Source organism: Triturus cristatus, chromosome 3_2, assembly GCF_964204655.1.
Source record: "Triturus cristatus chromosome 3_2, aTriCri1.1, whole genome shotgun sequence".
In the NCBI taxonomy this organism is placed as follows: domain Eukaryota; kingdom Metazoa; phylum Chordata; class Amphibia; order Caudata; family Salamandridae; genus Triturus; species Triturus cristatus.
In genome coordinates, this window is record NC_140584.1 from 879293055 (window position 1) to 879306329 (window position 13275).

At 48.6% G+C, this 13275-nt stretch overlaps 1 protein-coding gene across 3 annotated transcripts in view; it reads left to right on the top strand.

The window, feature by feature from the left end:
* ABR (ABR activator of RhoGEF and GTPase) overlaps positions 1-13275 on the top strand; it is a 1177460-nt gene that overhangs the window by 1133033 nt on the left and 31152 nt on the right. For all 3 annotated transcript variants that reach the window (XM_085649250.1, XM_085649252.1, XM_085649251.1), the window contains exon 21: positions 10872-10977. In XM_085649250.1, coding sequence (XP_085505376.1) covers positions 10872-10977 — 106 coding nt within the window. The remainder of the gene's footprint in view (positions 1-10871; positions 10978-13275) is intronic.

Here is a 13275-nt window from a genome sequence, read left to right on the forward strand (position 1 = left end):
ACGTGCCAAGCCAACGTTGAAACGATTAATTAATACCGAAAACACCGTAATCCCTCCATGTAGGCCAACAAAACGATGAGCCAAGTCCCAATACCCAATATAAATTAGGGAAAAACTATTCTATTCAGCCTTGCGCAGCCAAGTCAAATGAGCAAACTGCTCTGTCTGCTTCACCTACGAAAACCTCTCCACTGCGCCGTCAAACAAACCCCCTCTGCTTAGCTTCCAAAACGCAGGTCAAAATTTTGCCAACTTATGACACTCTGACTCTGCGCGACCCAAGCATAGGGTCAAATCAAACACCAAGCGAAATAACAGGGTCCCTCCTCAAGGTGAGAGAAGTGCAGGTCATACAAACTCACCCTTAACCCTGTACAATTGACCAAACTATTTATAAAATGTTGCATATTTATATAGCGCGAACTCGCCCCGAGGTATTGGAGCACAGGATTTACAATACACATTCAGGCACGGGTGGTGCAGTGATTTGCTCGAAAAATTACAGGACGTGGGACGCCTGCCGCTGCAAAATACCGTAGTACCTCGTTAATAACGAAAGGGCGAGGGCAAGCCTCGCTTCGCTGGTTCCCCTTTGCACCCTAAATACACAGGCTCGGTTAGAAGAGGGGGGCGGGAAAAAAGGGGGGGGGGTGTGCAGGGCTGAACGCTCACCAGTATGTAACGGAGACATAGATATTGGGCGCTTTACACACCGATCCCCACACACACAGCTCATCCTGCCACAGCAACCTACTCTCCTTAAGCCGGCCTGCGCTTACACGTTTCCAGCTGCCCCGCAGTAGACTCCTACGCTGCTCCCGCACTGGTCACCGCCGACCCGCTCCACTCTGCCGATTAGCCCCCAACCAAGGCAACGAACCGCAGGTCGCCTCGTCGGTCCTCGGTCTTCCGGCACAAGTTTCCAGCCGCAGTAGACTCCTCCGCTGAAACCGCATGTCGCCTCCTCGTGTAACCTGCAGCGGGAAAATAAAGGAAAACAAGTTACGGGCCGCCGCTGGCCCGGGTGCGTTCCTGGTGGGGGCGCGAGGAACAAAATTTACCGCCCTGCGCGCCAGGGCACGTCCGATGTGGGGGAGTGTCCAGGGAACAAGGGGGTCACCTGGGCGCTCCCCGCCGCTTTAACCCCCCAGAGGCCCCCCCCCCCTCTCCCCTCCGACCCGGATGTCGATTAACGTCATCCGGGTCACGTAGGCAGCCAATCGGTGGTAGGGCGCGCCCCCAGTGAACACGCCCCACCACCGAGAAGTCCGGGGGAGGTCGCCGCACTGCCATGCAGGCGGAGGGGCCAAGGGCCCCCCCTTTCCATTCGTCGTCCTTCAGCTTCCTCTCATCTCTGGCATTTCTAACCTCCTCACTCCTACAACTCTGTGCCTTCCCTAATCCTCTCCCATGCTTCTCCCCTCTACCTTCCCTCCTACTTCTCTACCTTCACCTCTTCTTCTGCATGTCCCATTCAGCTCGTCGTGCCCGTCGCCCTTTGTACCTTGCCCTCCGCTTCTTTGCTTTCCGTCTCTTCCCAGCGACAGTGCCCTCTCCTACCCACGCACAAGGCCCACTTCTACCCACGCACAAAGCCCACTTCTCCCCATTCACAGGCCTCTCCTACCCATCCATCTTTCCATCCTATATCTTCTTCTGTTTCCATATTCTATCTCTTCTTTGCCAACTCCATCTTTCTCTGTTCTCCCCTCTGCCAGCTCCCTTTTCTCCCTACCCACGGTTCACTTGTCTCCCCATCCATTGTTCGCTCTTCTCCGGCTCCGCCTTCCCTTCTTCTCTTACCTATCCCCCTGCCCCCCGATTCTCCATTCCAGTCCCCTCTTGTGCCTACTATCTCCTTTTCTTTGCATCCTCCTCGCCCTCAGTGTTCCCTTCCACGACCCTTTGCCGCTCACACCCCATTCCCCACCGCGACCGCCTGACCGATAAATTGGCTGCCTCAGCGTGGCCTTGCCGGTGAGTTTTCTGCTGAGTGAAGTCTTAGGCTCCTGGAAACGCAGATGCTCCAGAGCTGCCGCCCTCCTGCAACCGATGACATCCGAAGCGACAGAATCAGCATAGATCCGAGATGGCTGACGCCACCCGCTGCAGGTTTAGCTGCTGAGACAGCAGGCTTGAGCTGTGCCCTGGAATGAATGGGTAACACCTGTGACCTTGAACCTGAACCAGGCGGTGCAGTTTCAGGAAGAGCTGTGGTTGCATCATCGACCTCTGCGTATTCTAATACATTATTTTGGATTTCTTAGACATTAGATACCAGGCGCGTAATGCTCTGAGCGCCATGAGGTAACTGGTCAGCGGTATATAAGGAGGATGAGTTGGGGGCGAAGGACTGTATGTTTGTAGTTGATCCGCCATTTCTAAGAATTCCCTTCAGACCATTTGTAGCAAGTGTGAATCAGGACACCTTCCTTCTCTGTGCCTCCAGCTCTTTACAGTGAAAAGTGAGAGTGCTTAGAAGCAGACTAACTACTGTCTAATCTCTGTAATAGACGTTACACAGACAATACTGTACATTCATGTTCATTATCTGTAGACACAGGAATTAATTCAGATTGACTTAGAGAACGCTGATACAGTGCACCATAGTTTGCATTATCTGACTTCGCTTAAACGTGATCTCCTGACCTTAGAGTAGTGCCTCGGTACTCCAACCAGAGGTCTCGTTGCACTCTGACTGTCCATGTGCCTTCTGCTAGTTGTTTCCCTAAAGTCTTGTGGTTGTTACAGAATCCATGTGTGTGTCTTGATGTCATCTAGCAGATGTGCCTTTGATCAGCAGCTTGGGTGATTAGAGTCACAGTACGGTATGACGTGATACTAGCGGGCGCAAGGTCGCTCGGTCAGTAGACCATGAGGTTACAGATCTGTGCCCCTTGATCAACACGTCCTTTTATGCTGCAGCATATTGTCCTGCTCAGCAGTGGGCATTACAGCTTGTGCTGCTGTGCCTTCCAGCAGATGTCTGCTTACCTATGGAATATGCGTGTTTCCTTTGTCGTCTATCTCTTTAACTAAGCGAGTATTTCTGGGCTCTGTTGCTGGCCAATTATGTAATGTAATATATGTTCTTGGACTCATTCATGTTTTTCCGGTGGCCATCTGTAGAAAATATTCGCCAAGTGAAGAAAACAAATATTGTACAGTTTCTTCTCGGCTGGCTTCCACATTTGAGTGGCGAGAGCGACGTGCGGATACCTTCACTAGGCACATTCCCTTCACCCTTGAGCACAATGCCCCACACTTTAGCAGGAAATGTTTGTCTCGGATTAAGGAAGTTAGGATTTCAGCTGGAAGACCCCTCTGTCTCAGCCTTTTGTCCTTGAGGCGATCTAGGAGGAAAGGAGTCCTTGCAATGGAGCACATTTCAAGATTCCTCTACACCGCTCTAACGCCTTCACAAAGACTGTGTGACTTACCGCTCCCATTGTACAGAGAAGAGTCTCCCTCTATCTCAACCCCTACAACTTACCAGCGGCGAGCTGCGTAACCGCTCTAGGGCATCACATGGCAGCCTTGCCCTGCCTGGAAGCTGAAGTCATGCTGTAGCGTGCCACTGTCTCTTCCCGAGAGGAGTGAATTGGTGCTTGTGTAGTGAAAATAAGGATCATTTGCCCATTGTGAGTCAAAGGGCGGTGTGATCTGGTCCATGCGAGAGAAGCTGTGTCCTATAGAATCAGCTACCTTTCCTAGCTCCTTGAAGTAGAGTATGTGTCCATCACAGTTAGTGGCACTGTACGTTTCCAGAGAACTTAGCCGAAGAAAATATTTGAAGAGAAGGACTCTTAGAAGTTGTGCAAGTGCACGTCCTCCTTACCACAGGGCTTGTAAAGTAGTTTTTCTTGCACCTCAGCACTTCACCAGTACTAGAGGCATTAGAACCCTCGCGAAAGCCGGAGTGTTTTTACCTGTTTGCTACTATTAGGTTTTAAAAATAACTGCTGCTATTGATTTTATTCTATTGGTCACTGGGTGAGCTGTCTAAAGCTCAGGGGTAGTAGGGCATCCTTTTTCTTCCGTATACACTCTTACAGGCACCGGGTTAGCGCTCTAGTAGCTGGAACCCGACGCACGGCTGACGCAATCAAGACGCCAGATGACGCGACCGTGCAGTGGACGCGCGCAGTGGGCGCGCCAAAGTTGCACCAAAGGCAAGCCCATCTGCACCCGTCCGTGCCCCTGTCTTTCCTCCCCCAGCGTATTACAACTACACTAGTTTGCAGCTTAAACAGAATCCCAGGGCCAAAATGTGCCCATTCAATCTCGTGCGAGAGGCTTCATGACAGGTGTTTACATTGTCGGTTCGAGTTGTCTTCACTCGCTGTCCCTCCCTCACCCCCCGGGAAACTATATAACTTATTTTTACTTAACTGCAGATCTCTGCCCAAACATACAGCAGAGATCTCAATGTTCTTAAAAGATTCAGACCCAGAAGTTCTGTATCTCACAGAAACCTGGTTATTAGACTGCGAGAATACCCATTTTTCAATGGAATTCACCCCCACCCTCTGACTCTTAGGTATTCTTATCTGTCGCCCACCTGGAATGATGGGCCAATATTGTAAATCTTTGTTAGAAACAGTTGTCAATCTCGCTAGTGCTGCTGCTAATTTTACTCTCCTAGGAGATTTTAATCTGCATGTTGATGATCCCTCAGCACTGACTGCAACCAAAGTAGCCAAGACCTCATGGCCTATCAACTGCTACAGAAGGTCCCGCAAGCAACCCATGTTAAAGGGCACCTCCTTGACCCTTTTTTTATTCTATTTGGGAGACCTAAAGGGGAAAGATCCTAACCCCTCCCGTGGTAGGACCATTTTCTGATCCACTTCCTTTGGTCCCCACTGATCACTGCATCACAAACCCAAATTCGGCCTTGGCCCAAAAATCCCCCTGGAGAGGTGGACTGAAGAACTTGAAAAGACCAAGCCGGACCCTGAGTCTAATCCAGTTGCAGCTAATAGAAGCTTTGTCAACTGGATTGCTGGATCACCCAATTTGGTGCTCCCAAAGAAATCAATCCAGAAGAAAGCTGGACCTAACTAGTTCGCCTGGTGTTCCCCCAAATTATGTATCCTAAGACAGCATTGTAAAAAATTGGAAAGGATCTGAAGGAAAGATTTTTCCCCCAATAAGAAATTGGAATACAGGGCGGCCATTAGAACATACAAGGCAGAAATCAAAAAAAGCCCTGGCCTCCTACTACGAGGAAAAGATCTCGCTAGCTGCTAATTCCCCTAGAGAAACCTTCCTCATTGCTAAAAAGTTACTCAAAGTTCCTGCCCCGCCGGTGGTTCCAGACTCCTTGGGCCACCGCTGCAATGAACATGCAGAATATTTCTCTACCAAAGTACAAAATATCCTTAAGCATATTCCCCAAAAAGACAGTGATATTATAATCGAGCATATGGATTCTGGTCGGCATAAAACCGAACATTATTTGGAGACCTACCCTCCGCTTACTCAGGAATCACTTCTAGCCATCCTGTCATCTGTCAAAAGTGGATCCTGCACCGCCTAACATCTTGAAACTTGGGGCATCAACAGTTGCCCCGACTATCACTTGCCTGATTAATGCCTCATTTACCACGGGTATGGTCCCTCTCGAGTGGAAAAGGGCAATGGTAAAAGCGCTGCTTAAAAAAAACAATTTGGACGCGGCCAACTTGGGCAACTATCGCCCTACCTCGCTTCTTCCTGGAATCAGTAAGATTGCGGAAAACCACTCGCTCTCTGCGTTCCTCGAGTCCCATGGTCTGCTCCACCCTCTCAAACGGGCTTTCGCCCTCGCCAAGGCACTGACACCACCTTGTTAGCGGTCGTGGAAGAATAGAGAAAGATTCTTGATTCAGGAGGATAGTCAGCCATAATCCTCCTTGACTTGAGCGCGGCCTTCGACACGGTGAACCATCGAATTTTGGTTCACCGTTTCAGGACCGTAGGTGTGATTGGCACAGCCTTACTATGGCTGCAATCTTTTCTAGAAGAAAGGTTCTTCCAGGTCTTTGAAGGTGACACCATCTCAAAAACTATCCCCTTACAGTGTGGAGTTCCTCAGGGTTCATCCTTTAGCCCCACTCTTTTTAATGTCTATATGGGCCCGTTGGCGGATGTTGTATCCCCCTCCGGGATCCATATTGACACGTACGCCGCCAACACACAGCTGGTTGTAGCATTGAACTATGCGGACCAGACATCCAATGACCACCACTCCTGTCTAGAGGAAGTTGCCAAATGGATGAGTCTGTCTCATCTAAAACGTAATGGCGAAAAACAGTTTATGATTCTCGGCAACCCTCTAAGTTTTAAAGCAAGTACTATGTGGCCAGCTTGTATGGGCCTGGTATGGGCCTGGTACTAGCCCCAAAACCGAGATAAAAAGTCTGGGCATTTGGCTAGATCAAGACCTCACCTTTAAAACCCAGGCCAGGAAGACTGCTCTCCATGTTATGGCTTGCTTAAAATGATTCGCAAAGTGCTTCCCCTTCTTCCCTTTCAAGCCAAAAAATTGCTGATCCAGGCAGTAATCATTTCAAGGATAGATTATGGCAACGCCCTATATCTAGGTGCCCCAAACTCAGTGGTCATGAACTGCAGATTGTACAAAATTGTGCAGCAAGACGGCTTACGGGGACCCCCAATCGTCGTTCAGCAAGGCCCGTGCTATGCTCCCTCCACTGGCTCCCAGTGCAGGAGAGAATCAACTTTAAGGCCCTCTGCGTTGTCCATAAGTCTCTCGAAGGGAGTGGACCAGCTATCAATAAAGCATGATCCGCCCCTATAGGGCGAACAGAAGACTCCGCTCAGATGAGCTCCATCTAGCAGTGGTCCCCAGCATTAAGAAGAACAGAAGTGGCGGCCAGCCTTTGTCATATAATGCCGCCAGAGTCTGGAACACCCTACCACTGTATCTTCGTAGGGAATGCAACCATCTTACCTTCCGGACACAGCTAAAAAACTGGCTTTTTCCTTAGGGTGTCTGTCCTCTCTAGTTTCTGCTTCAGCGCTGGGATGCTCCCGTGTAGCCATGCGCTATATAAAAGCCATTTCATTCATCTCGGAGGACCAATAATATGAGCGGGCACATCTATACTTGGTTCAATACCACTAGCTGTGCCAATGTAGCAAAGAGCTCACGTGTGCAATACTGAAGCATTCGATTTGTGATTTTTGATGTCTTGAAGCTGGTCCTTCTCTAGGGGAAGGTCACTAAGAGAGTACGATGGGCCATTTCATTTTTTATGATTTTGCAAACCAGAATGGACTTTGCACCAGTCTGAAACAAATGAAGTAATGTTTCTAGGGAAGCTGCTAGCTCAGTAGATAAATACGAAATTGCTGATCAGAATTTGGTGGAAGCTACAGGAAATATATCCTCTTTCAGAGGCCTATATGGAGTGTTCAGTCTTGCATTGCTCACTTTAAAGAAATGATCCTTTCGCAAGACCTCCAAGGAAACTCCAATCATATAAGGCTGCTCATGGATTCTGGCCTTTTCTGGAGATCCTAATGGAAAATGACTCCAAAATAAGTCTTGAGACCCATCCACACCATCATGTCCTCAGACCTGAAATGAACTATTTTACCTTTGGAGAAGGTTTGTTATCATCCTCTTCAGACCAGATCTATCGAACCAGGCTCAGGGTCCAGTGGTCTCTACCATGGTAATACCATGTAACGTGGCCGAAGTAGTGGCATCCCCTACAGCTTTCACTGCTGAAACTATTCATGAGGGCTGAACGAACAGAACCTTCACAGAGGCAGCCTGTTCCTGTGGATGAACTTACTTAAAGAGATCTGTCACCTCACTTTTAATGTAGTAAACCTGGTAAAAGTGCTCTAGGCCAGATTGAGAACAAGGCAGGCTAGGTCTGTAATTGCTCTCGAGCATACACACCTTCATATCTCTCAGTGCACGTTCCTCAGGTGTGCAGAAGGTCTGGTGCATGGTAGAAGCAGTGCTGCATGAGGTTATTCATTGTAGGCCTGCGGGAAGAACCTCACTAAAGAAAAGTTCCAGGTGCACACGTTGCTCGAACTTCAGAGAGAAGCAGCCTTGAGAAGGCAGTCTCTTCCTGCCCAGTGTGGACCACGGTTCATTATAGAAACCAACCCGAGCTTCTGAAGGGGCCCGCTCCTAAAAGGAGTGGTACAAGGGAGTGAACGACCACTGCTGTCTTCAGTTGTCATGCTGGGCCTCTCCTGTTACCAAGCGCTGAGGTGGGGAGTGACGGGGCTACTGATTTGTCCAAAGGCATCCTTCCTGGGACCTGCATAAAGGGGCTTGGCACCCTGGTTGTCTCCCACCGAGCCTTGCTGCCGTCCACAGTCATCAGTACTAGCAGTCTGAAACCTGAAGCGGCATCAACTGGCTTCTTGGGATTCACCATTGATGAGACATCAACGTTTGCTGACATGTGAACATGACCTATTATTTCAGTAGAGTTCGCTAGAGTATCCACCAGAAAGAACTTTACCAAAGGTAAGTAACTTGTTTAATAATAATTTTCCCACCATTTGGTGAATCTACATAACAGTGGGGTCTCCCCTCCAGCATAATCGGTTATGGTTCGACATTCCAACTTGTAAGCATTCCATTAACAAGGGGACCTAAATGCAAGGAGGTGGTTATCATGCACAATGCATTTCCTATTTGAACTCCAATAGGAAATGTTGCTTTCTTTAACAGTAAAGCAACACTGCGGTATGGATGTACAACAAACTTGACATGACATGAGGACGTCATTTAGATATGGTTTGGTCACAATCCATGTAGCAGTTTTGAACATAAGTGCATTTGAACATGGTATCAGCTGGGCTTGACTTAATTGTAAATGAAGTCAGTTGACTTGGTAGACACAAAATTTGCAAATGTCTGTCAGAGTTTAATTTTTCCACAGCTTTGATTTGGTGATAAAGAGCATGAAAAGTAAGCAGCCTTTAGAGAAAAATAATCCCTACCACACTATCACCACTTTGTATTGGAAAACAGGGGCTATTTTTCAGAATTCATGAGTTTATGAAATTTGCTTCTTAAAAACAACTGCGTCATCAGGCTCGTAGTAAGGTGCGGGCCTGGAACTATGAACCAGCAGTTGGCTGTAATGCGTGGCCACAGGGCTTGCGTCGCAAAGGCTGGTCGCTTGTGTAGTTAGTTAGCTAGGGTCTGGATGCAAGGCAGTCCTTTTGACAAACCCCTAAGACACATGGGTTGGCCTATGGTCAGGCCCTACCTCCAGCCCTAGCCGCCAAGGCAGGGGCAGGGTGCATGGCCCATGGTCCCTGCATCCAATGATTGATGCTCTTTGCGCTAAAACCACAGTAAGAAAATTCGGGTTCAGGCAGTGCAAGCACTGTAACAGTCGCATGGGGTAAAAACTAAATAATTTACTGAAAAAAGAACCACAGTTAGAGTGACCCAATATTTCCAAAATAAAAACCTAAAAAAGTGCCATATGGTTTATGTAGAGGACCATAAGTGGCGAATATTGGTGTTTTTACACATTTTGATTTGGAACTGTCATGTCACTTTAACTGTGCTTTTTTCTGATGTAAATAATATCATGGGAAACCTTGTTAACACGTTATATTACATTTGCCATATGTCTCCTTTGGAGGGGTTTCATAAAGGTCCATGAGGGCCGGATTCATGCCATAGTTTTATGATAATCACTGACTATTTAGATAAGTTCTAATTAAATTACATTTATGTAAATGTGTTGTATGTCCATATCCTGAAAATATTCTTTGCAAGCGACCTATAACATGGCGGAAGATGTGCTCATTGCTAGCGACCCCTTTACTCGGTAGCAAGGGCCTCCGCTGCATTGCGGGTTCGAATCCTTTCTTTACTCCCTGCTGGCACGCGGCTTGCATGTCCTAGCAGGAGCAAACTCTAGCACCGGAGGATCCGCGGTGCGCGTGAGGTGACTTCCGCACTCCGGCATGATTTAAGGACCAAAGGACCTACTCAAGCCTACTGTGTAAATGGAAACCTTACAAACTGCATATATCCCAATCGCAGATATGTGGTCTCTGCCGGGAACGCCGGCCTTGCTTCTTTCTTGTGAGCCCTGGAGCGGCGTGTGCTCGCTGTTTCAGCGGTGGTGTGGGTGTTTACCGTACTATGTGGGGCAACAGTAATGCCCCCCAACCAGTCGCACCGCCATTAGGTTGAGAATACCCCATTTCTCCATCCATTATAATCCATTTAAATCCAAGTATTACATGTGCTCCATATCTGTATTCCACTTTGTTTATTGTAATCCCATTCAGTCCACACGTGGCAGGTCGTGCTATTTTCCAAAGTTTCTCATTCGAGATGTGCCCATCCGGGCCTCTGTCTGAGAAACTTTGGAGAATAGCACGACCTGCCATGTGGGGACTGAATGGGATTACAATAACCAAAGTGGAATACAGATATGGAGCACATGTAATACTTGGATTTAAATGGATTATAATGGATGGAGAAATGCGGTATCCTCAACCTCATAGCTGTGCGCCTGGTTGGGGGGCATTAATGTTGCCCCACATAGTATGGTTTAGATTTCATACGCCATCAGGGCGTGGCATACCCAGTGGGCACGCATCTCCGGATCAGTAGTGGATAAACACGGTTGAATACAGGAGAGAATTATAGGTGTGCATGAGCTCAGTCTGTGGTACATTTCATGATGGCTGTTTACCGGCCAGTGTCCAGTGTGCGTCATTGTCCTCGCAGTCCGGCTTCTCTGGTGTCCAGCAGTGCACGCTGCTCCGTTGCCTCAGCCGCGTGTTGATCTCGCCGGTGTCTTCAGTGACCCCTGTTAAGTGATCTAATGTCTTCCAACCCTGTATCCTTTTCTCCTTAGCCCTGTCGGATCCCGCTGCCAGAGAAAACTGTATGATGCACCTTCTGCGCTCCCTGCCTGACCCCAACCTCATCACCTTCCTCTTCCTGTTGGAGCACTTAAAAAGGTAACAGTGTGTGTTGGGGCTATTGTGAATGAGTGCAGCTCACTGTATCCCACCATCCTTCGCGAGGCTTCCTCCTCAGGCTTGTGTGACCCTGGCCTTGGAGTGCAGGGGTCATGCTTTCAGACATTCTTTGTGTGTGTGCTCTGTGTGCTGCACCTCCAGGCTGGTGTGTCTGATCGCATCAGCAAGCCTTTTGCTTGTGGAGTCCCCAGTGACGCTGATCGAGGGATAGTTTGTCTTTCCCACACGCGACTGGTGGTCATGGTGGCTGCCCTGTGACTCCGGGATAGTCAGTTTACCAGTGAGTCTAGCTCAGTGCTTCGCGGCGCGCAAGGCGCAATGGACTGTATGTCCAGTCGTTGCTCCATGGCCGCTCAGGGCAGGTCTTGTGTGCTTCTGATTCCATGGCTGAGTGACGAGTGCTGCACTTGGTATCTCAGTGGCTTGATCGCAACTGTTAGCATGTGACCGGATGACAGTCATGCACTGGCCTGAAGGAGAACACGGGCCCAGGCTACTGAGGGGGCTTCTGAGTTTAGTGACTGAGGGCTTGGTCTCAGAGGGAAAATTCACCACCTTCCATTGGATGATGATTCACTGGGCACCTTGAAGAGCAGCCATCCTCCCGCAGGTGCCTGCGTTTGTCAATGACACCACTAATGCCAGTGGTGCTGATGGGGGCGTGGCAGTGCCAGCCCAGAGAGTGTATGGCAGAGAGTTACATTTCAAAGTCTAAGGGCTGGTGTTTCTTTTGTGCGCTTTAAATCCTTTAATAGGTCATTCCTCCCAAAATGTTTTTTTGTATCGCTGCATCTAAACAGCACTTCATCCAGGAGTCCTCTTCAGGCCTGTGTGCTTAAAATAGCTTCCACACCGCTTGGCAAAACCCCAGGAACATTTGTGGGAGTAAATTAAAAAAATGTGTTTCAATGGCCTTAAAATAAATTAGGCTCTGCCCATTTCATTCGTTCATCGCCTGTGGAAGGTGGTTACCACAATGTGCCACTCAAAGATGGCTGTCTTTCTTATTTTTTGTTTGCACTCCGCAGGGCAAGCACCTCTGAATATTCATTGGGGTTTTTTCCTGTCAGTATAATTGTGTGGGGATCTTTTCCAACGTGTTTATACTGAGCTGACTGCCCTGTATGTATTGCTCCGGCCCTGCTGCCCATGACCCTACTGGTTGCAGGCACTGCAAGGACAAAGCCTAGAGCTGTCAAGGAGGAGAGGATGAATGTGCTGGCTGGACTCAAGGACCATCAATGGATAATGGGGTCTAGAAGGAGATCTCTATCAAGAGTGGTTATGCACGACCACCCTTCCTCTTCTGAAGACGATGCAAGGTGCCTTCGCCTCCAGTAGTGGCCGGCAATCCAGAGAGGATACCTGGAATAAGGGTTTTACAGAAACAGCTAAAAAAGACCATAGCTGCGCTCCTTCAGGAGTGGCTGTGACCGCTTTACCATGAGTGCGAAGCCTTCATCGTGCTCGCCAGCGGTTGTCGCACTTCCACTGTCGCCGAGAAGCTGGGCTCCATTGGAACTGTCCACATGCTTGTTTCGCCTTTGGTGCCTCCGCGCAGAGGATCTACCTGAGATCAGTGCCTTCAGTGACGTGGTTGGGGCCTTCGGTCATGTAACCCCCGTGCTGAGATGGCTCAGACGGCCATGCACAATGTCATGAGCTCCAGAAGCTGCCGATGAAGCCCAGGAGGATGTCAGTGCAGAAATGTGATCCGATGGATCCAGAATGATGTTCCTTGTGGTGTTTTCTGATGGACCTTGGAGGACCCACCACGACTTTGGAGTTTTTAAAAAAGTTTTGTCGTTTTCTTTGAGTTCTCTATTTTTGTATATATTTTTAAATCAATTACGAAATACATATTTCAGAGACATGAAAATGAAATTGGCACTCCCTTAAAATGTTCCTTGCCAGTACGGGGTGCTTTCCATAATGCTCGCCATGACTAAATACCTGTTTTTACGCCTATTCTCTTGCGCGAATGGAAACTTCTATGAGTTGACAGCTTACTCTCATGGTGCCATGCTTTCAAGAGAGCGTTCTGTGCCGCAGTCCTATGTTCAACTCTGCACTCTGAAGTTTAGGTACAGGAGAAGGGCTGTCGCACCGTGCGTCCCCCAACAAGCAAAAGCACAACTAGTCGCAGATGTTCTGGCTTGGTGGTGCTTTAGCTCTTTCCTGGTTTTACCTCACTCTGTGCTCTTTTTCCCTTTAACCTTTGCAGCATGCCTCTTTCTTGCACACAATATTTTTCTAACTTTACATCCCAAATTCCTT